Source organism: Halichoeres trimaculatus, unplaced genomic scaffold, assembly GCF_033239565.1.
Source record: "Halichoeres trimaculatus isolate MK-OKI-2021-1 unplaced genomic scaffold, fHalTri1.1 fHalTri1_scaffold_12, whole genome shotgun sequence".
Classification (NCBI taxonomy): Eukaryota; Metazoa; Chordata; class Actinopteri; order Labriformes; family Labridae; genus Halichoeres; species Halichoeres trimaculatus.
The window spans coordinates 22,688,955-22,714,941 of record NW_027437190.1 but is presented as its reverse complement, the minus strand read 5'-3'; the positions used below and the strand labels follow the sequence as shown (position 1 = coordinate 22,714,941).

The 25,987-nt window shown below is 39.2% G+C and overlaps 2 protein-coding genes across 2 annotated transcripts; one reads left to right on the top strand and one right to left on the bottom strand.

The window, feature by feature from the left end:
• Positions 1 to 619: 619 nt before the first annotated feature.
• Positions 620 to 13,353, bottom strand: LOC141800614 (transmembrane protease serine 9-like). The gene is made up of 22 exons (XM_074683277.1): positions 13,288 to 13,353; positions 11,466 to 11,664; positions 11,194 to 11,374; positions 10,167 to 10,292; positions 9,744 to 9,934; positions 8,692 to 8,842; positions 8,483 to 8,598; positions 8,304 to 8,385; positions 8,089 to 8,214; positions 7,931 to 8,005; positions 7,050 to 7,839; positions 4,784 to 4,997; positions 4,388 to 4,571; positions 4,166 to 4,306; positions 3,492 to 3,697; positions 3,235 to 3,382; positions 2,870 to 2,988; positions 2,328 to 2,406; positions 2,058 to 2,192; positions 1,481 to 1,665; positions 1,154 to 1,371; positions 620 to 980 (listed from the first exon to the last, which is right to left on the bottom strand). Exons 1-22 carry the CDS (start codon positions 13,299 to 13,301, stop codon positions 620 to 622), a joined length of 4,041 nt encoding a protein of 1,346 aa, XP_074539378.1. The 5' UTR covers positions 13,302 to 13,353.
• A 359-nt stretch (positions 13,354 to 13,712) lies between these two features.
• LOC141800657 (tumor necrosis factor receptor superfamily member 5) lies at positions 13,713 to 25,654 on the top strand. Its single transcript, XM_074683341.1, has 9 exons — positions 13,713 to 13,957; positions 14,117 to 14,211; positions 14,353 to 14,478; positions 16,184 to 16,330; positions 16,418 to 16,511; positions 16,917 to 16,993; positions 21,439 to 21,546; positions 23,804 to 23,953; positions 24,496 to 25,654. The coding sequence occupies exons 2-9, from the start codon at positions 14,148 to 14,150 to the stop codon at positions 24,684 to 24,686; spliced, it is 957 nt and encodes a 318-aa protein (XP_074539442.1). The 5' UTR covers positions 13,713 to 13,957; positions 14,117 to 14,147; the 3' UTR covers positions 24,687 to 25,654.
• Positions 25,655 to 25,987: the final 333 nt, after the last annotated feature.

The window sequence follows — 25,987 nt, the reverse complement described above, 5'->3', positions numbered from 1 at the left end:
AACTTAATATTACAGTCATCCTAAAGGCCCAGCACGCACAGGTATAGGCATTATGATCTGATGATTGAGACCAAGGTGCTCCATTCCCTTTACATTACAGACTAGTTAAAGGAAAATTGAGCAATTTGCTCCTCGCATTAAAGGAACCAAATCAAGAGACCGAAGCATCACAACAGATTCGTTTGGTGAATACTTTTTGGAAATGGGTTTGAAAAAAAAAAAACTTCTGGAAAAGGTGAAGAATAACTTTTACTCAAGTGAACAATTTATACAACCTGCATGAATAGTGTTACGAAGCTCTTCAGGATTTTCAGCACTTTGCGAGTGAAGTCTTGATTTTTTTTTTCTTCTGGACCAAAATTTAAGTGAATACAAACTGAAGACGAATAGGAGCCATGCTTAATCTTTAGAACATGGTGGTGACACAGAGTATGAGAGTGCACTCAGCTTGTAATTAGTGTATTAATGTTGCATTTTTGTGATGTTTGAAAAAAGTAATAATGTTACAGAAACGCCCGCAGTTCATGTTTCTGATAAAAATGGTTTATCTTTGTTCTTAATTCATGTAAAAACCATTACCATGCTCACCATGCTCACAATACTTAATAGATAACTGTTATCAGTTTTCCTGCATGGTCTTGTCGATCCAGCCCCTGTAGTTGGAGACTCTGGTATAGACACCATATCTCCCTTTTTGTCCACAGTCAATCCCCCAGCTAACAATCCCACCGGCCCAGTAGCGGGTGCCATCCCACAGAGCATAGGGGCCACCACTGTCACCCTGGCACGAGTCCTTACCACCCTCAGGGACGCCAGCACAAAACATGTTACTTGTCAGATTAGGTATGTTATTCCTCTTCAGCTGACTGATTGAAGTTTCGCAAATCCCATGATCCACCACAGGGAGCTCCACATATTTTAGCTTACTTGTTAACCTCTTGCTCTTATTAGTTTTTGTATAGCCAAAGCCGGACACCACTCTGTAAAAAATACAGAAAAAAAGGTTACCATGGATTATTTCCAGGGAAAGGGTATTTTGAATCTACAAAACAAAGGAAAAAAGCACAAGAAGTTTCAAAAGTGGGGCAAAAAGTTCTCAAACTAAAATTAAGTGGAAAACAAATACAAGCCTCAATAAAAGATGAAATTTTACCCTGCTGAGCCCGTGATATATGGTGTATCCTCTGCTGGTAAACATATTGGCATAATGGATGCATTGAATGTGATTTGGTCTTGCAGTTTGATCAAGGCGATGTCATTGTTATAGTTAACATCATTGGGGTTGTTATATTCAGGATGAATATGGATAGACGAAGTCAACATGCGAGAGGAAGTGATCATGACATTAACATCATTACCTCCCATGTAAACCTGCAGAAAGGGGGAAAAAAAACAAACACTAGTTCAGAGGTGCAGACAAAAAGAAGGATGCAGCGTAAATCAGTAGCAGCCCACTTACATTTAGGGATGTATTTGTTACTGTCACTCCTCCAGTAACTAGGACATGAGCTGCAGTCATAATCCAGCGATCTGCTATCACCATGCCTCCTGCTCGCCCCATGTCACTCGTAAGAAACACTTGCCAGGGGATGCTGTTGTCTGGTGCATCACTGCCTCCAAAGATCCTCTGAACCCCAGAGAGTTGCACAGTCGGCTGGCCACACACTGAATCAGACATAAATACACATGTCACGTGAAAACAGGTGTCCTATGTAGTTCATTAAAATAAATCAGGTTTGAGCAATCAAAAAGCTATACCTGGTATGCACATTGGGCGGGCAAAAATATCATTTTTGGATCTCCATCTCCTGTCAGCTTCACATGTATAAGTATCTGAGAGAAGAGAGAAGATGATAGAGGAATCAAGTCAGGCGTGCCCCTTAGTTTCAGAGATGCAGAAGAATACGCAGGTGTGTCCGTACAGTGTGACAGCTCAGTTGATTACATCTGATTTGTTTTAGATACAGGTTGCCACCGTGGTTATAACTTCTAAGATTAAAAGAATACAAACATAATGAGAAACATTAGATGTTTAATCTTAGAGCTCATGTTCTTACCAGTTAGGCCTCCCAGGAGAGCGTAAAATGGTCCGTTACAGTGATACTGAACCTCAGAGAGGTACTGATTCATGAAGCCTGACAGGAAGGTCACTCCTCCATTCAGCAAAGGTTCTGGTTCCCCACAATCAATTACTACAGAGAAACAGAACAAGGACATTTTTCACACCCTGTTTGTGAAACAGGAAAGTTTTAAAAGAACCTAATTTGTGGTTGAATCAGAAAACATTAAAAAAATATTTTGTCTGAGTTTTAAGGTCATAAACGTACTGTGGCATTCTGGGAGAGGGAGGTGCCACAGTCCATTGCTTTGGCACATAGTGGAGAAACTGTCAATCTCCCAGCCATCCTGAAGAAAAAATGATTCCAATAACAATTTATTTTTTGTTGAAATTTAAAAAGAAGCCCTCACTTTTGTTTTTAAACTTTCTGGGATGAGTGTGTAATTAGTTTTGAAAAGCTTAACACTCAATATCCATTTCTTCTGCTTAAGCCAAAAAAAACACAAGTAAAGACTGGTGCTACTGTATTTGTTGTCTGAGACCTGTGGTGCTGGGTGACAGGCCAAAAAAATTAACAGCATGAAACTGCGAGAGCCCTTTTTTTCACTCTTCTCACTGCAAACTGTCAACCTTTTCGAGGAAGTGGCATGGGAATAGAAAAAAAAAAAAAAAAGTGCCATCATAAACCAGAAGAGAAATGAAAGCACCGTTCTGTCCACAGGGGGGCGCCTAAATCAACATGAAACCAAAAGTTCCTCACAGGAGTTTAAAGTTTAGACATTGTAAGACAAGTAGTAAGTTTTATCTTACCATCATGAGCTTGTATCCTTGATCACAGCGCACAGAAATGTAGTCTCTGTAGAAATATTCATCAATGATGGGAGTTACTCTGCCTTTTGCTACGGTGCCAGGAAACAAACATTTCACTCCTGGAAACAAAGACATGCATAGAGATGTGACATCAAAAGCAAATGCACTCTGTACATATATGGAGTTACAGTTTTACCTGTGGTTTCAATAATCTTAATGTGGACCTTTTTGGGGTATTATGATACACAGGTTTATTAACATATTGCTGTCAGAAAAGTTGTATTAAGTGCCACTTTGTTTGGGTATTATCTTTATAAGCTGGAATTGTGTTCAGTGTAATTTATCATCCCTCCCTCCCTCCTCACTGCGCGTGCTGTAGTCCAGGCTCCAGCCTCGGCTCAGACCTCCGTCATCAACGTGGTAGTCCAGCTTAACAGTATGAGAGTTTATTTCGATCAGACCAGGACTCCTTGTGCCACACAGCTTCACAGGCTCTTTGTCTGGAATCGTCACCTGTGAAAAAAGATGCAAAGTTCATTTAACTCATTTATGACCCAATTTAGGAGCTCTTTTTTAATTTCCTTTAATACACACTGGCATGTTGAATGCTGCTTGTTTTTACCTGCAGCCAGTGGTAGAGACAGATTGGTCCTTGCTCAGTTTCCAGGCTCTCGATTTGGAAGTTTTCACTGAAGTTCAGAGTAACAATGAAGCCGGGCTCCACTGAAATCATGTACTGACAGGACAGAGCATGAGGTGGAGGGATAGGGAACCCTGGACTGGTCAGATGTCCCTCTGGCTCGTCAAATACACCACCAATGCAGGATACTGGGCAGTCACAAAATGAAGAAATCATTGATCATTTCATAGCCGGGTGATTGTATTAAAGCAGCCAGCCAGCACAATGTTTGCCTTCTGAGTTTAGTGCAACTCTTGTTGAGGAATTGAGACCACTGCACAAAATACTTGGGGAATTCTTTGCTTGAATATTACATTTGATCAAACCGAGCAAACCTGACTGAGTGGGTGCTTTTTCATTCTTCACCATAAGAACGTTTTTTCTGCTTTTTGGCAACCTGCTCACCAAAATACAATAATATCAGTGTGAGTTATTGTCATGTTCTGCCTTGTAGGGGTTTTGAACTCTCAAATTGAATGTTCCTGAACGTGCCGCTAAAGGAGGATTACATTCTACAAGAAATCAGGGTGAGTTGCAGAAATTGTACTTTGACTGAGCACATCCCGGTGTACTGTATTGCTCATACACATGAGGAGTTAGTATCACACAGTCCTCACAAACACAGGAGCGCTGGTCTGATCGCAGCTCATAGCCATGATGACAGGAACAGAGGTACGAGCCCAGGGTGTTGAGGCAGATCTGGGAGCAGAGTGGACCTGAGCCATCTGCAGGTTCCTCTGCAGAGCACTCATCGATGTCTGATGATGAGAGGAGCATAGAGGCAGAGTGAAAACGAGCAGTGTGGTGACAGAGTGAGACAGGAAGTGGATGATCTCTACCTATAGCCTGATAATGAGCCGAGAAGCCCACGTTCTGGCGCCGCTCAGGGTTGCTTTCGTCTGATTGGAAGATAAGGCTGAGTGTATTGCCCTCAGATAATATGGGTTGATTTCCAGGGTGGTGTCCATCGGCAGAATTCTCATGACCACAAAACTTCCCCAAAATCTTTTCATTTTGGACGACCTGAAAGATCAGACAAGAAATGATCATGAAGCTTTAGTTGGAAGGTCAAGTTTTTAGGATCAGTGGAGACACAAAGGGACAATACATGCCATTCATTTACAGTAAACGTACACAAACATTAAGCCACTTCATTAAAAAAAGTCACATCCCTGCACTCAACCATACCAAGTTTAGAACTCAAACACAACAACAACAACAATGACTGCTCTGACTGTAAGAGAGTCGAAGTGACAGTCCTCTGAAGCTTCAATGTCCAGGTGTGTGAAGGTGAGGCTGATCCGGTAGCCCTCAGGCACACTGAGATCCCATTGCTCTTGCAGGTTCGGAGGATAAGGCTGGGGGTACTTAGGGGACTTGACCTCCCCGTGCATCTGAGGCTCTGGCTCAGGCAGCCTCCAGCACTCACTCAGCGACACAAACAGAATCCTAGAAACAGAGAAAGATCGATCTGTTTATCGGTTTGTGTTCACCTGGGCTGCTGGTCCAAAGTTGATGCAAACAGACAAAGAACAAACACTCCGACCGCCTGCACAGTCAATGCACACATATAACACTGATGGAGCTTTAAATGTGTCACACACAGAGACGAAACACTCGGTTAACATTCAAAACACTTTTCAAAGGTAGCTGTCTTTGTAAAGAAGATAACAGCAACGATAATTGCACAAAGATGTGCAAAATTTTGGTAATCAAGTCAAAGAAAATCTGTGACTGAACTGTCAGTTCAACATAATAATAATGATAATAATAATGTAAGGACCAGCTGAACTTACCAGATGATACAATGTGTCCACCCCATCTCTGCATCAAACACTGGATCCTTCAGTGAACTGATTCTGCTGCTCCAGACGCAAATGTCTCTCTTTCAAGTGAAGCATTAATGTCTCAAAGTCTGACTTTTCCAAATATTTTGCAACTCACCGTGCAATTGCCGGGAACTTTTTGTTTGTCTTGGCAAAATGAACCAAACTCTAAATTTTCAATTTTAGAGAACTGACGCCAATTATGGAAATGAGTTTCTTTTAATATAGCGTAAGAAACATTCTTTAAACTGCATTTCAAATGAATTCAAAGCATTTGATTTATTCTTAATTATGACCTCAGTGAATAGATTTGATTCTTATGTCAACAGCTTCTTGACTTTGTCCCTGTTACTGCTCAAAACCAATGCTCAATCTACCACTAGAGGGGGCTGTAGGTCTTTCACCAAGATTCCTGAAGACAGAACTTGCCACAAATCCTGTTACTGAGTTATTTAGGTGTTAAAAACTTTTTTAGTTAAAAAAAAAAAAACCCAAACTGACAAATATTTATTTTTGTATCAGTGTGGTCCTCTTTCACATCAAGGCACAAGTACCCCGCCTTACTTTACATGTAGCTCAATGTCCAAGTGCATGATGGCATAGCATCTGAGTATAACATGTGTAAACATGTCAAACCCAAGCCATGCACAAAAAAGCTTCTATGTTTAAGTAAAATACCAAATATTGTACTTGTGCAAAAATCACACCATAATGTGATGTAGAGGATCACCCCAAAGGCTGCAGCTGTATGTTTTTTTAAAAGTAGAGATCTGTTGAACAGGACTCAGAGAAAATTAGATTCATTTTAACTGTAGATATTTTCACTACCAATATATACCTGAATGCTGTCACTTTCAGTGGTAGTGAAGCCTTCTGCATTGCTTTCTGTTTTCCTCCATGTTTTCAGCCCTTGAAGTATCTATAGTGTGTTTTAAGACGCATTAGTTCTCTTGTTTTGAGTCACCAGGATTTTCACTGCAGCCATGGTACTCAAGAGAAAGTGTCCATGCAAAGTGCTGTAGGTCCACACTGGGTTAAATATGGATGGAAGAGCAGAATCAGATGTTTAAATTGCAGATTAAAAAATATTTCATTGTCAAAAACCCAACCAGAAATGGGAAGTTGTATTTCAAAGGTCAAAACAAATGAGTCAAGCAAACATCCTGTAATGAGTTATTGTTGTCCTAAGTTTTTATCTTTGTTACACTCTGCGTCATTGTGCAGTCTTTACTGCCTTGTGTGTGATCTGCTGTGTGTTTAAAATCTGTTTACTCTCTGCTGCATCAGTTTGTAAAGTTTTAAAACTGCTTTCTCCTGTCCTCTGTGATCTTTGGTGTTTCTTTAGTGGATTTTGCTTAATTTTCTATTATTGTTCTCACAAGGGTCTTTGATGTTTGATTTTCAGAATGACGATTTATTAATATTGCGCATTAGGTCTTCAGGGGTCCTTTTCAGTGAAATCATTACACGTGACACATTTGTTGAGAATTTGCAGATTCCTTTAATACAAAGAAAGAAGTAAAGCCATTTTATGATCAGAGCTTAAAATTTCAGTACATGCGATTAAAGATTATTTATTTTTCTGAAAATTTAATTTTCAGAGATGTGAATCAGGCTTTTCATGTATGATGTCATTTAGGTTTTGTAGCTCAGCTTTTCACCCTTCAATCATTACTTAGCTGTTCCTTTGGCACCCACAGTCTCCCTAATCCAGTCTACATAGTTCTCCACCTTGGTGTAGTAACCCTTGTACTGCCTCTCATCACAGGGGGGTCCCCAAGACACAATACCAATCAGATAATGTGGCCCTTCGTCATCGAGCGCAGGCATAACAAGCGGACCACCGCTGTCTTTCTGGCAGCTGTCTTTTCCTGGTGCTCCAGCACAGAACATGTTATCAGTGAAAACAAGGTTTTGGTTATTGTCTGCAACAGGTGTATCCTGACATACTGTGCGTGAGTAGACCCCGATATCAACATGTTGTAATTTGCTGGATGTATGGAAGCCCTTCTTGCCTTCTGTAAGCCCCCAGCCTGACACTGTGCCTTGTTCGTTCTCCATCAAACCTCTGTTTGTCTCCGGCAGACACACAGGAAGGAGGTTCGGGCTGAAATCCACCCTTGAAGCCAATCGGATGAGAGCAATGTCATTGTCAAAACTAACGCGAGCTTGGGTGCCTGTGACATATCCTGGATGGATTATGATCTTCTCAGCGGTCATATTATAGTATGAACCACTCAACAATGCTGCTCTGCTAACCACTGCACCAAACAGTTCCAGAGGTTTGTTTCCTATGTCATCCACAACATGAGCTGCAGTCACAGCCCAGCGGTCATTAATCAGTACTGCTCCTCCTCTTTTGGGTTCCTTTATGAGAAGATGCCAGGGTATTTCTCCAAGCTTTGCATTTTTACCTCCCAAGATCCGGCCTGTACTTACAGTATGTTCATGACGCATCCCGCACACTGGAACACACGAACAGTCAAGTCATAAAAGATACATGTGAAACAGAAACATCTGGAAATAAGGATTTTAAGAACCACAACAAAGCAGCACCTTCAACGCATCTTGGCATCTCAGTTTTGCCTCCATTAGATATCCATTCACCATCTGCACCACAGGTGTATGTGTCTGAAAGATTACAGAGAGCTCATTAGAGGAAAAAATTAACGAATCAGATCATTTTAAAGTTGGAGTAAAGATTTTATATCTACCATCTCCAACCAGCTTGTAATACTTTGAGCTGCAGTTAAACTTGATCTGGTTGCTGTACTGAGTCCCCGAGCCCTCAAACTCAAGGAAGCCATCCTCAGGGTTATCAGGACGACCACAATTCACAGCTATAAATGACAGTTTAGATGAAAAATTTGTGGGGGAAAGGAAAATCAATAGTTCTTAAAAACAATGAATAAGTTGAGGTCAGACTCACGTTGACAGGTGTGACTGTGAGTCCATTTGCCTGTATTCAGACATGCTGTTTCATACTGTGTCAAAAGGGTAGAAGTTCCTTCCTGCATGAAAAAAATTCAACATAATACATTTTAATGTAGCTTAATGATACATAAGATACTTTTTCTTTTCTTTTTTTCAGAGGGGGGTTGTACTTACTATGTTGACAACGTAGCCCAGTTTGCAAGCAACTGTAACAATCTGACCCTGATGATACTCTGCTTGTGGAGGAGACGCAGTGGAGTGTGGTGTTACCTCTGCTGGGCATACCTTGTCTGCAGGCGGCGCAAGATAAGCACATAAAAATCTCATCAAACTTCATCACTAATACTTTTCCCGCTGGGTCAGAGGTGAGGCAGCTGCAGTACCTCTGGTTTTGAAGTCGAGAGAGAAGCCTTTGTTGGAGCCAAAACCATCTGAGGTGAAGCGGATCTGGACCTGATGCGAGTCAGTGAAGAGAGGAGATGGAGGACCTGTTTTGCCACAGAATGGCCCCAGAGTCCCAGAGGAAGTCTCAACCTGCAAACAGAGCAACAAGGAAGTAAGTTTTATGACCTGGAGCAAGACAAACTCAGTGGAAAGACATCCATCATGGTTATTCTCTGAAAATTTCACAAAGTAACTGTAATTGAAGCAATAAGACAGAGGAAGGTTCAGCTGAAAATCTGACCCCAGTGACAGGCCCTTAAAAAATAAAAGACCAGTCAAAGGATGACATCAAGTGATCTCTGTTAAGGTCAAAGTAGTCTCAGGCTTTGAATCTGAGATAGGAGCAACTTGGTGAATAAAATCTGTGTTTGGTGAGAAGAGAAAGCCTTCTTAGGGGGAAAAAAAATTACAGTGTGCAACAAACCAGCAACTTGAGGAACATTTCTTTTACATCAAGACAATAGGCAGAATACTGAGAGAAAAATGATAAGAGATGATTTTAAAACAATGTCAGGGTCTAAACTGAAGAATATTGTAGAGAAAAACAGTGTTGTCTAGATGCTGATTGATGCAGAGCTGATAAACCTTTTCACAGAGTTAACAAACAAGTGCTGCAAGTGGTGCTTCTGTTAAATACTGTCACAGGCCAGGACAAATTCAAGGTTCCTTTGGTTTACACTTAATTAAATAAATCACTTTGTAAAGAATTCTCTTAATTTGTGGTACTAAAGTATCTTTTTCTTTAGGGTAACATGAAATATAATAATGATAACTATAATAATTATAATGACTGTTATTTAAGTTTGGTCATAGTTACTGAATGTTATGATGAAACCCCAAATTCGAAAACCTGTAACATAGAAATTCTACAAAACAGCCAAAAATGAAAGTGCATGTGTGAAAGCCTCGATTTCAACACTGCTGTCTGAATTTCCTCTTCTTTTTCTTCAGAAAAACTGAGCTCACTGAAGTATTTCCTCTCCACACCTACCGTCACTGTGTCAATGCACTGACCATCGCTCTCTTCTACATCAAAATCTTCAGAGAAGTGCAGCACAAGCTGCAGATGCTCCTCCACAGACAGGGTGTACACACAGTTTGAGTTCTTGGCATATGCAGACGGCCAGAAAGGGCTGGATACTTCTCCTCTCTTCAGGCCTGACAGATCTTCAGAACAGCTCACTGTGAGGAAGATACAAGTGTTTTACCCGAATCGCATCAATTAAAATAATCATGAGTGTTACACAATCCATGTTCCTCTTGTCTTATTCCCGGGTCTCCTCCCTATCTTTTTTAACTTCCTCTATTTTCTTATTTTCACTTCATGTTTCTGTTTTGCTGTATCTTCCTTGATTTAAATTTCGACAGTAAACTCTGCTCTGTTTGAGATTGCACATGAATGAGCTCCTTGTACCTGTGCAAGTGTGCTTGTCTGCATCCAAGAAGTAACCGCGATGACAGGAGCAGCGATACCCGCCAATGATGTTGTGACAGAACTGTGTGCAGCGGTTGTTGGAATCATCCTGGCATTCATTGAAGTCTGAGAGAAATGAATTCAAGGTTAAAAGTAAAAAGTCACAGCATGAAATATAGTTTACACCTGAAATCTCTGAGAGGGAGTGCCCTGAACTGAAACACTAGCCTAAGAGGTGTTTTATTTGATTTTTTAAATTATAGATTTTTCTTTCTATTCAGTAATATAATGTCATAATACTGTAAAACTTATAGCAATTAGCATTGATTGTTTCAAAGGTACAGTCAGGTTTTCAGGTTATGCTTGATTTATTTGATGAAAACAGTGACCCTTTGAAGCTATCTTTTAATCAAAACAAAAGCTTGAGTTTAAAGGTTGTTAGCTTAGCTTAGCTTAGCTCAAGGCTAGCCTAGCATATTAAAGCAAATGATACACACTAGCTTCTCAACCTTACTTATTTGCACATTATCAATATTTCTATTGGTGTAGATACTTTCTGACTCATCCACAAAATTGTCTATCTTTGTTCCTAGTGTTGTGCTAACCTAAACTAGCAGTAGCCTTATTTGCTTTGTATCCTGTTGTAGAGAATGTGTTATCTGTATGGAGAAGTGCTCTGTAAATATAATGATAGTATCATACTGTGGCTGTAACACTGTATAAGCAAAAAGTGATTCTTTTGTAATTTACCACTATATAGCATTTGACATATTTCAAAAATGATCACCGAGTTGCTGCCAATAAATGAACTTCCAGCTTCACTCTTAACTCATGTAGTCACTGTGTATTGTTTTCTATAAATATCAACTACCATCAGTTTGGCTCAAAGGTTTTACAGTAAGGGAATGTATGAAAAGTAAGAACTGAGCTCCTCTTGGGAAGTGGTAAGGATATGAACAGGTACCGTCACAATAGATTTGGGTGGGAATCATTAACCTCAGTATTTCCTTTTTTTGTTCAATCTCACCTTTGTCTGAGTAAAAGCCTCTGAAGCCGGTGTGTCTCCTTGTGTTTGAGAAGTCCGAGTGGAAACTAAGGGAGAGACAGCCGCCCGGGGAGGAAAGGAGGAAAGGATTCACAGAGGACTGAAGCTCCTCAAAATCCTTTCTGCCACACAGAACAGAAACAAGGTTTCCGTTTGAATAGATCTGAAAAAAGACAAAACAAATACATGAAGCAGGCGTGAAAGTTAAAAACAAAAATGCAAAGAAACATGTGAAATCAAGGTGGACCTCTGACCTTCACGGCATCGTTTTCACAGTCCTGGCTATCCTCCAGGTCCAAGTGGATCAGCTTGATAGAGAGAGTGTGACCTTTTGGGGCACACCTGGTCCAGTTCAGACTGGAATGGGGTAGGTACCCAATGGGATACCCGGGAGACTCCACCCATCCCTGCAGTATGGAGTGGGCGGCGTTTGCGAGCAGGAGGAGCAGGAGACTGAGCAAAAATATAAAACACAAAGAAATTTATGGGAGGAAAAGAGGCAACAGATAAACACAGGGTGTAAAGTCATGTTGAATAATAATAAAGACGTTATCTTAAACAGCTAGCTCAGATAAAGATATCTGATTGGATAAGAGACATTGTGTGAGTGCTGATCTAAATCTACATAACACAATGAGAGGAAGTGCTTTGACTACAGCTCATTATAACAACATAACAATTGTGATTTAATGATCTGCTCAGAGGCAGAACTGCATAATATATGTGACATTTGATAATCAACAAATTTTAAAGTGTTTGTTGATTTCTGAACCTAAATTAACCCACAAATTAGTTTCATTGACCACTAAACTGACACTCAGAGACCTGCGAGTAGCTGATGGCAAGTTTGACCATTTTCCATCTGCATCAAAAAAGCTTTCATTCAGTATGTTAAATAAATGCTCAGCGGATGAGAAAGCATTTTATGGCATTAGAATTTTTCCTTTTTTTGCAATGATTACAGAGTAAAGATGATTAATTGTGCAGAATCACACTGAATCAGAGCCAAGTTCTCCTTTTGCAAACCTAACAACTGTGTGTAATGTTCTCAAATATCCTGACAGCAGACAGAGAGATGTTAGTGTTTATTCTATTTTTACTTTCTATTAAAATGATCTAACTGTGCATGAGGGCAACTTTGATGACTGAGTTTCCTCTTGGTTGTGACTCTGATGATTCATGGAGCTTGTTCATTCAATGATGGTATAGCAAAGTTTCATGAGCAGGACCACACCCCGGCTGCTCTTCACGCAGAACTTTTATAATTTCAGAAGTATCCCTCTCCTTCCTCTTTCATACTCACATTCCTCACCCCAACTCCCACTTCTTGTCTTTTTTATTTATTTATTTCTGTCTTTCCTCCAACACATTCAGCCCTGTTAGAGCCCAATGTGTAACAATGACCAGAAATGTAACAAAAAATGTAATAAAACTTAAAAGTAATAACTGACCAATAATGTAACAATTGGTTAAATTTAGGGCAAAAATTTAATTCATTTTGATTTTTATTACATTTTTCTTTACTACAATTCGGGTTCAACACTTGTGTTACATTACTGATCAATTATTACACTTTGGGTTTCATTACATTTTTTTTAAATCCTTGTTACATGTCGAGCCCTAACAAGCCCTAAATGTGGTTAACCATGCCCCCAGAATAACAACAGATCCCCTGATAAGCTTCCCCAAACCCACAACAGAGAAAATTTTTACTCTAAACTCAGAATCACAACATCCTGTTAATAATCTATTCCTAATAAATGGATCAACAAATGTAATACTTTATTTTTCTTGAAACTTTTCTGTACAACATAATGTACGTTGAACTTTTGAATGAAAGCAGTGTTGCACTCTCAGTCGCACTAAATATCAGTACACATGGATTTAACAACTACAAGTACAACATGTTATTTAACATCTCTGTGTTCTATGTGTGACTTTGCTGTTATGTATGATCCAAAGAAAGGCAGATGAGACACAAACCAACAGCAAAAATTACAGAAAATACACTAAGCTGAGAAAATTTCCTCTTCTGCAAATGTTTTTAAGTGCTAACATAATATAATCCAAACTCACCTTGTTCGTAGCATCACGATCTGATCAAATCTCACAAATTAACGACACTGATCTCTTTCCTTCCTCTTTACCACACTATACACTTTCCTTTCCTCTCTGTTTCTCTCTTTCTCACACATAATTTGCAGCCGTAGGCATTTTATAACATCTGCTAACAGATTGTTTCTATTTATTAATATTTTAGGAACAAACTGTGACTGGGAGTGATCTGTGTGTCAGGAAAACAACTCTGCAGATGTACTGCTAGTACAAATCCATTAAGTACATTTGGCTCCACATTAAATCCCTGCACCACTGGGCCAAATGTTTGGTAAAAACAATGGAGATGGAGAGAAAGGAAAGGGTGTAGAGGGAAGAGGAAATGCCTTATTGTGCTGCAGAGTCAGCCTTTGGGCTGGTTCATGCACATGCAGGTTTACCTCGGCTGAGCACAGGAAGGAAATGAGGAAAGACAGAGACGAAGATAGAAAGAGAGCAAGAGAGAAAATGAGAGAGAGCGCTAGAGACAGAAAGAGACAGAGAGATAGGGGGGAAAACAGCCGATAAGGGTCACAGGGATTTTCCACTGTGTAAGATTAGAAAAGGCAACAAAAGAAGGTAAAAAAAAGAGTCAGAGTGGGAAGCATTTCTTCAGTCAGAGGCAGATCAGACAGAGACAGAGACAGTCGAGGTAGGAGAACTTCAGAAGGAGGGTAAAAAAGAAGAGATTGCTCTTCCAATGCTGCTCTTTTAGCTACAATTCTTTGCCTAGATTTAATTTAGAGTGTTTGGGAGAAGGGTTAAGAGAAAAGCTTTGACATAGTCTTGATTTTAGACATTTTACCAACAGGAGAAGAACTCTGAGTGAATGGGAAACCAAGATGAGCTGCCCAAGTGAAGATATGTACAGTAAAGGAAGTAGATGCTGCGATAAATGTCCTGCAGGTCAGTAAAACTTTTATTTCTTTACTTCAAAAGACAGTAAAAAAAAAAAAAAAAAACACAATCAAGTGTCTACTTTGTGGATACTGTTGTGTAAATTTATATCTTTGATTCTGACACATCTCTTGATTCTGTCTCTACCAGGTTCGTACGTTAGAGCTGAATGTGACGGCACGAAGAAGACAGAGTGTGTCCAGTGTGCACACGAGTCCTTCACTGCCACAAAAAACCACTTGCCTAAATGTCTGAGCTGCAAGAACTGTAGTTCAAGTGAGTCAAACACGGTTACAAACACGCACATTCTTTTTCTGTAACATCAACACAAAGACAGTTCCTTCCTCTTCTCCTCTGTGCCCTCGTTTTTTAAGAGCAGAGACACGTTTTGCAACAGTGGCTTCATTTTAGAATAACTGCCTCTTTCCTTAAGAGTTATTTGTTAGTTTTTAACTTAATGCTGATCTCAGATCACTTCAGATCACCTTTTTTTTTAACTTACTGTTAAAACAGAGTGAGGATACTAAAAAGACTTAAGACATAACAGTTCATTTTTATAACCTGGAGCAAAAACAATTAAAAAAGAAAAAACGTTAACATTAGACTTTAACATCTCACTTCCTTTCATTTAATTACATGTTTAACAAACGTAGATGAAAAAACAACCTTGTCATTTTGGAATGCTATGACTTTTACCTTTTTTTAAGTAATTATTTAGTTACTGAGTTTAATCGTTTGTACTCATTTGATCTGACTCCCATACTTGAGTGTCAACTAAGCAAAAAAATAAGACATCTTCAATGTGGAACAAATCGGTTTCACCTTTACTGGTTGATGTCAGACTCAGGCATGCCTCTGGCCTCACGTTTAATCTCATTTGCCATCCTGAAGCCATATCTATAATTTAGCTATTAGCCTTGAGACACATTCACACACTGTAGGAGCATTCCTGAACACCATCATGCTACAACTAAGATAGTCAAAAAAGATCTAGGCATGTCTCTGTTCAGACTCCACTGTTCATCTGTCCCTGTCAGTATTGGGACTTATTTAGTTTGAGCTCTGAATCATGTGTTGAGTAGTTTTTAAGCTCTGGCTTACCTGTCAAAGTCACTTCATTGTAGTTTATTTATTTTCTTGAGTGTGTTTTACTCGCCGGCTAATATTGTGTTTTTTCATGGCTCATACTGAATTTGAGAACATGATTCCTGATATTTGTTATATAACGCAGCTATCACATTGTTGTTATTGTTGTTTGAGAAAATACAGCAATTCCTTTATAAATGCTGAACTGGAATGAAAATTTTAACAAATGGTTGTAGACAGCAACATATTAAGCACTGCCATAGAGAACTTATAGGCCATCTGTAATTTTAACACAAGGGAGTTAATATAGGGTGAAAAATATAAAGCTGTTATAACTATGTTATCCCATGCACTTAAAATCTAATATACATTGTTATCTTCAAACTTCTTCAACATCAGTGGAAAACAAATATGAATATATATGTATTTTGAGTTTTCATTTTCAAATTTCCGTTTTGTTATCTGCATTACATCTCTTACAGGAAAAATTCAGTTTAAGGTTGATTTCAGGTTCAGTTATTTTCATCTATAATTTAACTATGGATATTTAAATTTAAACCGTGGATTTTTTTCAATTTGGTTATTCAAAATGTAAAAAATAATGATTCAAGACAACTGGAGAGTAGATTTCTGACACAGGGTGATATCCGATGTGTTCATTCTTGCTCTTTGGGAAATGATGTTGTGGATATCAAAAATCGAAAGACCAGTGCATGTACGACAAAGTTAATATCAACATTACAAGTCTGGATGTTAAATCTTGGTATCAGAGTTGCTTATTTTCACTTAGAAGAATCAAACAATAAGTTAATGCTAGTTAATATCCAGACCATCAATTAAATACTACAACAGCTTACCATATGTCACAACCTGTGTGTCACTTTGACTCTTTTAGTTAAGAACCGGAAGAAAATGAGGGACTGTACAGCCAAGGAGGACACAGTGTGTGAGTGTGTACTTGGTTACTTCTGTATTAACGAGAAGTGTGATCACTGCCAGAGAGTGGAGCTTTGCCCTCTGGGTCATGGAGTCAAGGTTCAAGGTACGTATGTACTTCAAAACACATTCATAACTTCCCAAAAAACCCCAAACTTGTATCTGAAAGTGTGATCTCTTATTTTTTCTTCAGCAACTCGCACAAACAACACTCTCTGTGCTGTGTGTGAAGACGGGACCTACAGCAACGTCACAGACTACCTCTCCCCCTGTAAAACCCACACCAGGTCAGACGTTTCTCCTCTATTACTGGTATCATTTCTAAAGAACAGGGTGGGTGTCATGTGATCAGCCGGACTGAATCATTCATTTTTCAGGCACGTACACACGGAAGAAAGTATGTTTAAAGTGACTGCCTCACTGACATCCTCAGTCTGTAAACACGAAACTTCCCACATCATACCTGCTCCAGCAGTTTCACCCACAGTGAAATAAATAAATGAAGATCTCATTTTAGAAATAAGATATTTGGGTTATTGTGTGTTTATAATATATTGTAACTGTTGGATTTGTAGAAGAGTTCAGCTTTTCCAATTTGGCATCTTACAACAATAGGCTTTGAAATGCTGCTTCAGAACTACATGGGTGACATCATGAGACTACTTCCATTTATTGTTTGTCCTTGTTTTCAGATGTGAGGACATTGGCAGAGTGTTGAAAACTCCAGGCACCTCGACAGCTGATGCGATATGCGGTGACTTCAAAACTCGTGAGTCTTTGTCTTTAAACGTAAGGCCTCTGCTTGAAAATCCCCCCATCACCTCATTTGAATCCTGTATCGGTAGAAGAAATCAATGTGCACAATGCAGCGGATGCTTTCATCCTGAGTAGCTCAGTGAGTTTCTGCTGACCTTCAATGTCTGTAGTTCGTATCACCAGGTATTCACAGGAAGTTGAGGAAGTGCAGAAAGGAAATCCTTTCACAAAGGGAAAGTTAGGGGGCAGGTACAAGAGAAAAGGTCCTGTTGTGCAATTACTGAAACATCAATACTGAAACTGATGTGATTTTTATTATCGTAAATTGAAACATTAAACAAATGAAGCAGTGAAAACATTGTGAGAAGGTGTAGCGAGTCACGTACCACTCGAGCTTGTAACCTCCTGTGGTTTTTTTAAAGTACACTGTGTGAGCAAGACTCAGCTGCTGTCATCCTTCAGCTGTAAGGTCTAAATGCGGTGGTTTTATTTCCTCTCTTAGCTCTTGCCTTCATCTCAAAAGATACAACACAGTTTTTTTCTTGACTTTTCAGTAAAAAATTAGTGTGTTGAAGAAAATTACAAAATCTACATTTAAAATTGTCCCTTTTGGCCTTTACCAGAAATCCTGTCTGCTTCTGGTTGAAGGTCTGGACTGTAAAACTTTAAATCTAGTCCCAGTGACACTGACAAGGTTTAGTTTTGGTTCAGTTCAGAAAAAGATAAAGTGAAGTGTGAAGTTGATGGTCTCTACATTTAAAAAATCAGTTTAAAATCAGTCAGTAAACAGGACCAATTTTAATCATCTGTGCACATTTTATCCACATGGATTGACTCCTTTAAAGTTAAGACCAAATTCAAATGTACCAGGCTGTAAATGTGTATGACTGTGCTGTAGAAGCTGACATTTAAACACAAGACCTTAAAAGGTTTCCTCTGATTTCAGAATCAGTCTCAGCCTCCAACAGCTGAAGAAGCTAGTTTCACTTCCACAGAGACTTCATTTTTCAACACGAGAGGCTGCTGCCTGATTTAAGAGAGGGCCTGACTTATGACCCAGGAAGTGCTCAGCCCTCTTACAAACAAAACTGCATAAAGTTGGCCTTTTTGTTTTTCCCATAAGAGATTCTGCACCAAAGAAGAAAAGGAGCCTTTAGATATGGAAGAGCAAAGCAAACAAATCAAAACCAGGGGTTTAGACAGTAAGCTGGACGAAAGTCTGTGTAGAGGCCAAAGAGCCAGAACTTGTCAGTTGTGTTACCCATCCAATTAACCATCAGCAGTCATCTGTCAAATGAAGTTTTTATACATCTCCACATACAGATACAGAAATGAAGCTGTATTATCTGTTTACCGTCATCTCTGTTCTTACTTCTGTTAAACTGCAAACAGCAACAGTGCTTTCATAGAGAAGTCTCAGCCCAACATTTACCACTTGCTATACCACAAGTCCACCAAACTTTCTCGCTTTTCCAAAAAGCTTTACTGTGATCAGATAAATGCCTCAGTTAGGTTGTGTTCACTGCTTCTGCTGGGTGTTTAACCAAGCAACTACTGTAAATGCCAAAAGAGTTTGCCAAAGCTGGCTGTGAGAACAGTGAAGTGAAAGGTGTGAATGACTGAACACTGACTTCTGTGTGGGCTGAGTCACAGCGCTGACTTTACAATCAAAGTGCTCCTGTTAGCATGCTAACAAAGATCTGGTCTACACAGGTGATGTTTAACATGACCAACATTTAACCTTGTTGTGCAAACATACATTAACTGAGGTCTTTATGAATGTCAACCAAAGTAACAAACAAATTAATGTCTGTATCTGATAACCAGGTTAGATTTCGGAGGGATCTCAATGCTGTACCAAATTTCAACGCAGTTCATTCAACAGGTTTTGAAACCTTTAAGTCCAGTCCACAAATGATAACCACAAACAGTGGAGCTGGAGGAAATGTTAGATAGGCTTGCATGTCTAAGTATTCAGTTTATTCATGGCTTTTGCAGGAGCAGTATTATAATTAAATAATAAAATGAGGTGTAACCAAGTCACAAAGGTCAAAATACCTGAGCTGGTTATGCAAGGTTGAGTTTTTTTATACCAGTATCTACTGAGAAGTGGATAGAAAAATATCCAAACAAGTGCAGCAATAAGATTGTTTCTGATCACAAACATTAAAAAATGATCAAAAACTAACCAAAATATTCTCAAAAATAAATATATATGTTTTAATAGTAAGAAAATAAGAAAACAATATTTCTGCATCAAAGTGTGTGTACATGGTTTTTAATTCTACACCTCAGTTATCAAAGCTTTTATATTTGTGAGATCAGTGAATAAGCTGTTACTTAACCATTACAGAAAATAAGTACTTAAAGCTTTAAGTAAGCTTTCATGATACGTGGGTCTGCATGTTGGTGTTTAATTGCAAAAGGTGAGAAAAAAGTTTTGGTTAACTGGTTAAAGGTCCCATATTATGCTCCTTTTCTGCAGTTCAATATGGATCATTGATGTCTTCATTATATGGTAGTAACATGTTTTGGTCCAAAAAGCCAATAAATCAAGCACAGCAGCATTGTTTCCAGGCTCTCATAGCCCCTCTGTTCAGAACAGTCTATGTAAATGAGCCACCACTGATACCGCCCCGCTCTTCCGCGTCACTGAGAGTGGCGCCACGAGCTCTGAGTGCACGATGTTTAGAAAACAGCGAAGTTTGTTCACTGTTACATTACAGGCTAAAACAACAGGCTAACCGCAGCTACAGTTAGCATCCTGAAGCTAACACAGAGACAGGGGGACACTGAGGAAAAGCTCTTACATCTGCTCCACAGCACACAGCATTTAAAATACTCACATTTCCAGGGTCTGAGGTTTGTTGGCAGATGGTTGGTAATGCGCCTGGATTCAGGACCAGTCTATTCAGTAGCCCTCTGTTGTACTGTCCAAAGTTGGTAAAGCAGTCGGCCTTAAGGTGACTAGCACACACATGCACAGTTTTACTGAGTGTAGCTGGCACATTTCCTTGATAAATAGCCACTTAGTCTTGTCTTCTTCCGAGATGGGAAGCTTGTGCATGAACCTATGTGTCTGTTTACAGCCAAAAAAAAAGCAGTGATAGCTCTCTACCTTTGACATTCTTACCCCTGCTGCTGAAGACGGGAGTGGGCGGGGAGTGGGTTGGGGGGTGTCTGCTCCGGTGGACCAATCAGGTCAGACTTGTTCCTGACTGGTCAAAAAAGAGACTCCTTGCCGTAGGCAAATCCCCAAAATCCAAACAGCTCGTTTTAGGCTATGGTCTTAGGTCAGGATTTTACATTCACAAGCACTACTAGGTACAGGTTTTGTCATTAAATATCACATTTTGTGGGCTGGGAGGAAAGCCAAACACCAACAAATTTCACTAGAGGACTTAATAGAGTGATTTTTGCACAACCTGTGACCTTTTACTAATCTCTAAAACTAATGGATTTAAACTTCATAAACTGCTTTTATCTCAGGTGCCGAAGAATCAGCAGTGACAGTCTATTTTCAGCCTATGTTCAGAGCAGTTCCAGTCAAAGGAAATTAAAAAATAGGCAACAGTGATTATATTTTAATAGAAGTAACACAATGTGTGTATAAAATTGAAAAGTATATTGCTAAATTTTTGACATTTTAAGGTCCAACTAATGAAGTGATGAAGATTGAAGCTCCTGTGAGCGACTTGGGGTTTATGTTGATTTGGTGCATTATGTGGAAGAAGAAGTGCTTATTGGCTCCTGTACAAGTAGACTCTATTTCTATCAGAAATGACATTCTGCTTTTTTAGCAATCAAATGAATCACTTACCAAGAACCTTGCTCTTTGAAAGAAGTCTGTCACTTTGTCTGACACGTTTCCCCAGCAGCCACTCAACACAACAAAAATAACTACTGAGGAATTGTTAATCTTCACACTGGAGGGATATTAATATCAATTTCAACCATTTTTTAAAACCAGGTGAAAGTTCCTCAGAGGAACTTTAGATAGTTGTACAGCATTATAGTTCACTGGAAATATTTTTGCACATTAATTCAGGATGCTCATTAAAAGAGTTTTATGATGACAAATGAACGAAAGTGCTCCCAACATGGATGTATCTGCAGGGTTTTGGTTTTCATTCATGAATTAGTGAGCTGTAAAACACATTTTAAACGTCTCACGTGTGAAACTTGTTGATTGCTCATGTTTCATCACGTTTTATGAATGAAAGCATCAAATGGAAAATGAATGAACAGCCATTCATAGACGAAAGTGTAAGTTTTTTTTCAGCCAGTGATTTAACTTGTTTACTTTCTTTGGCCTCGTTGTCACTGAGGAGACAAACTATTCAGAAATCAATCTCCCCAGCTGTTTCCCAGAAGTTACAAAAGCCTGATGTACTGTAAATGTGTGTCCCTCTGAAACCCCCTCTTTATCTCTCTACCTCCGTCTTTGTTTCTCATCAGATTGTCACTGGATCATACCCGCAGGCCTGTGGTCAGGACTCCTGCTGACTGCACTCGTCCTGTTTGGTCTCATCTGCTGGAGAACAAAGCGCAAATCAAGCAGAGCAGGTGAGTGTGATGTGTTGCATGAGCAGGTATGTTTCGTCATTGTCACTCACACTTTTGTTTCATAGTCGTTCTCACATTTTTCAAAAAGTCTTCCGCAAGATGTGACAAAGTGGTGAACAGGCCAGCCCACACACTGGTAACAACGTAAGTCGCTCACCACAACTGAGACACAAAGCTTTGTCGTCATACAGTTCGAGGTCACAGTGTGTTTCTCTTTAAGTCACAGAATCCCACTGGTTCCTTTACAGTGAACAAACAGAGCATTTTGTTTTCCAGAGTAACTCAGAATAATAAGAATAAAACTGTGATCCTGACTGCAGCGTGTTGCTCAGAAGAGGAATCTTTAGTATAAAATAACCCAGACAGTTTAGATAAGAAACTAAGTAACATGGTGCTAAACAAACTCAATGACAAACTGAAGTGAAGGAAACCACATCCTGTGCACATTCAGACTGACACAGTTATTCAGTATGATGTGACGCACAATTCAAAGGCAGCAGACTCATACAGAGAAACAGGTCTTGCGTATACTCGTCCCATAAATTGTCTGACGTGTAACATTTCACTATAGCTGAGTGTTTCCAGTGAAACTGTACCAATGCAGGAATTCACACATGAAATAAAACTGTCGGAAAAGTTTGGTTTGAGAAAAAAAGTGTGTTTTTAGAGTGAGGTGTTGGTTAAAAAGAATTTTGAGGTAAACTTTTTGTCTCTTTGGAAAAGTTCACGTTTGAAAGTCGGTTATGACTGTGAGAGTCTTTGAACTGTCTCACGAGGGTGTAATTTATTTTAATCAGTATGTTTTTACATATTCATAAAGGGTATTTCACCTGATGTAGAGAAGAGATGTCATGTCCTGGGAAGAGTTCAAGTTCTTTAGCCTCAACTATATTTGAAGGAGCCTAACACAAAAAAGATGGAATATAAAAATGACAAGACAGCAAAAAAGCAATAAGAAAACAATAGGAAGACGATAAGAAAATAAGAAGATGGCCTCCATGGTGATTTGGCACTTGTCTGTGCAGGTTTAATTAACACATTTTGAGGGTTATAGGAGTCTTCACAACCTGATATTAAGAAATGACAACAGTCTGAATAGTTAATTTCTCTAGCAATACACACTGTACAATGAGTTCATCTTTTCATAACACAGCAGTTTAGATCATATCGAGATTATGAGTTTTGCATAATCAGAGTCACGGTTCACTTGACTAACAGGCTGGCACACTGTCACTGTTAGCAAAGAGGCTCAAAGGCCGCCTCTTTTACTCCTGCTCTTTCAACTGAAATTTGGGTCAAGTCAGCATTTCCAGCATGGAATCTGCTGACAGGCATCAAAACTTCACCTCAGAAACAAATGGGTGATGTCACAGATCTAACATCCATTTATTATTCAGTCTATAGTGCAGAAACACACAGAACAGTGAAGTGTCATATCAGAATTCAAAGATTAAATATTAGAGTGTTGGACAAGATTCTTTTCCCCCAATTCGATTCTTTTATGATTTTTGGGTGCCAATTTGATTTAAATTGCAATTCTTTGATATTTCTGATTTTGTGAATTTTAGTGTCCTTTTTTAACACCAGTCAACTTGAGAAAGTTGAACGAAAGTTTGTAGGGTAATTTCAGGAATCTGACATCTCAGCTTTTTTCCAACCCAGCTTATAAACAAAGACTAAAATGAAGGACATACATTTGAAATAAATATTTCTTTACACTTTATCAATCTCAAACTATTGTTATACAAATATGACCACAGCTACAACCTGGGAAATTTGAATTATTTCTTACTATCACTGATTTAGCCTGGGGTAGAGTGTGACACTAAAATCATACGTTCAAGTTGGAGAGTTAGGGTGTCATTTTGTGTTTTTGACCCTAAATGAGCTGCACGGGGAAATTCACAAAAAGCCCAGTAATCCACAAACTTCCTCCTTCTGCAAACCTGACAGTTGAGCGGGGGTTCATGAATAATATAGATGGGACATCAGTGCCACCTATAGGCCAACCAATGTCCATGCAAATAATGAATTAAGCACATGGTATGTTCAGAATTGGAAAAGCTGATAATGTGTAGAGTATGTGTTGAATTTTAACTTCTCCAGATAACACTGGATGCTTGGACAGGATATTGTGATTATGCCAGAACACTTGGACTGGCACCAAGAGTATTTCCCTGTCCCTCCTACTTCAAATGTGACTTTGTGTGACCAATCCTCTGATTGAATTATCCATCTTATCTTCTGTTTGATACAGCGAGTCCCACTGTTCCCGTTACTTTGACTGAAATAGTTCCAGTGAAACCAGTTTGTCTCCTGGAGCTGCCGTTACCATTCAAAGAGCAGAACGGCCACTGCACAGAGAGCTGCATGGAGGAGACCTGCAAGTTGCCACTTTTTACCCCAGGTGATAAATCTCAGCCTGCTGCTGTGCACTGACCCATAGCAGCTCTGGTAACGTGTGTTACAAAGCTGTTTGGAGTCATAATGAGAATTTTGTGACATGTACATTTTGTCAGTACAGCAGATGACAAGAAGCTTGTTGTTGCCATTTTTTACAATCATGAATTAATTATTGCAGAATGTGAAGCAAAGAATGTGCACGTTGAAGTGAAAGAGTGGAGAAACAGGAGGATTGATCTTAAAAAAGACTGATGTAGACGTACAATATTTCTAAATATCTTTGCCAAAGAGCACTTAGGCTGTTGTAGCACACCATGCTGGCCAGATAACAAACTAAAACACTCTCTGTCAGATTTTCCTTAAAGTTGTCAAGTATCTGTGTGTTAGAAGAAAAATGAATTCCATTTCTGTCTGTATTACTTTTATAAATGTTTCAGCCCCTTTAAGCTGGCCTTAAATCACCCCTCACAAAGTGCAAAGTGTGTTCAGTTAAACATTAATTTGAAGGATGATCACACTGAACATTGATTTTATTCTTCCCCTTAGATGATAATGCAGTCAGTTACTGCACTGAAGACAGTGTGGAAAGCACTTTCCCGATAACTCCTGCGAACATTCCCATTTCTTTGGCTGAATCAACCCAGGACAACGGAAATGCCAGGTTCTGTGCTGGAAACTTCCTCAGAGCCCACTCAGAGCCACAGGAGGACGAGTGGTGTGGGACAGAAGCCTCCTAACGATATTCCCGTGGATCTCTGAATCCCTCTCTGTACTTATTTATACAAACACAAAACAGTAAAATAAGAGTGTCTCAAGGATGAGAGATTCTCTGTTCCAGGAGAGAAAAGAGTTGTTGATGGTTTGCTGCCCCCTGGTGGCTGAGAATGAAAAGTCAATTTACAAAAAAAAAGAAAAAGTGCAGCAACTTCCTCATCACTTGGCAGTAATTTCTGCTTCATATGAATGTCAAATTCCAATTAAAACATGTATTGTTTCGTATTCTGGATCTCCTGACTTGAAAACAAAAAAAATGTGTGAATGTTTTTGTAGCCTGATGTAGCTTTATCGTCTGTGATGTGGAGAAACACTGTTTCTATTATTGAAAAGACATTACCAAGCCACAGTGTTGTACCACGTCACTACATTCTCATGAACATGGATACTCTGGTCTATTTGTTTACATGTAGCTGATGTCAATTTGTCCTTTAGATATGCACTAATCCTCTGCTCACAGCAGTGCTCATGAAATATCAATTCTATATTGACCTCTAGTTGTGTAAAATTTGCTTCAAACATGACAAATTATTCAGCCTTTATTTACAAACCTAAATCTTTGTGACCTATTATATGTCAGATTAGTTTGCAGGGTAAGACTTAAGTGAGCAGAGCTAACATCACCAGCCTCCATACACAATATTTCAAGTTGAATGTTTTTATACCAATAAAATCTGACAGCCTACATACATTACCGTCCATTTCTAGATCATATACTGCTAAACTGTTCCACACCATGAGATACCCCCTGTCATCCTTGCTGTTTACATGTAAGTGGCATTCATTAACTGATGCTCCAGCACTGGCTATTATTTTTTGAGTGACAAATTACAGTTATTCACTTGTGTTCCTCAACAGAAAAAAAAGTGTTTTAGTGGTTTTGTGCTGTTTTTGATAAACTTCTGCCCTCTCAGAAAATTCCAGTTTTCTGGCTCAAGTTCGGGATGAAAACATAAAATCAGTTTGAAACTCTTCAGTCCTGTTCAAAATGTTGAAGTGAAGGAAAATCTTTGAAAAACAAAGAGTCAGAGTTAAAGCACTTCATGATGCTGGGTGGTTTCTTCATTTTTTATGACAAGAGGTCTTATGGATTTGTTCAGCAATGTAGCTTTCAGCCCTGACCAGTATTTCCAGCATAGAATAATACAAATGTTAACACTTTTATAACCCATCCAGAAGTTAATTTGGTCTCTTTTGACCCTGTGATACCAGCTACTGATAATGTAAGCAGTATAGAATAGGAAGACTAGAGGACAGTACTCCA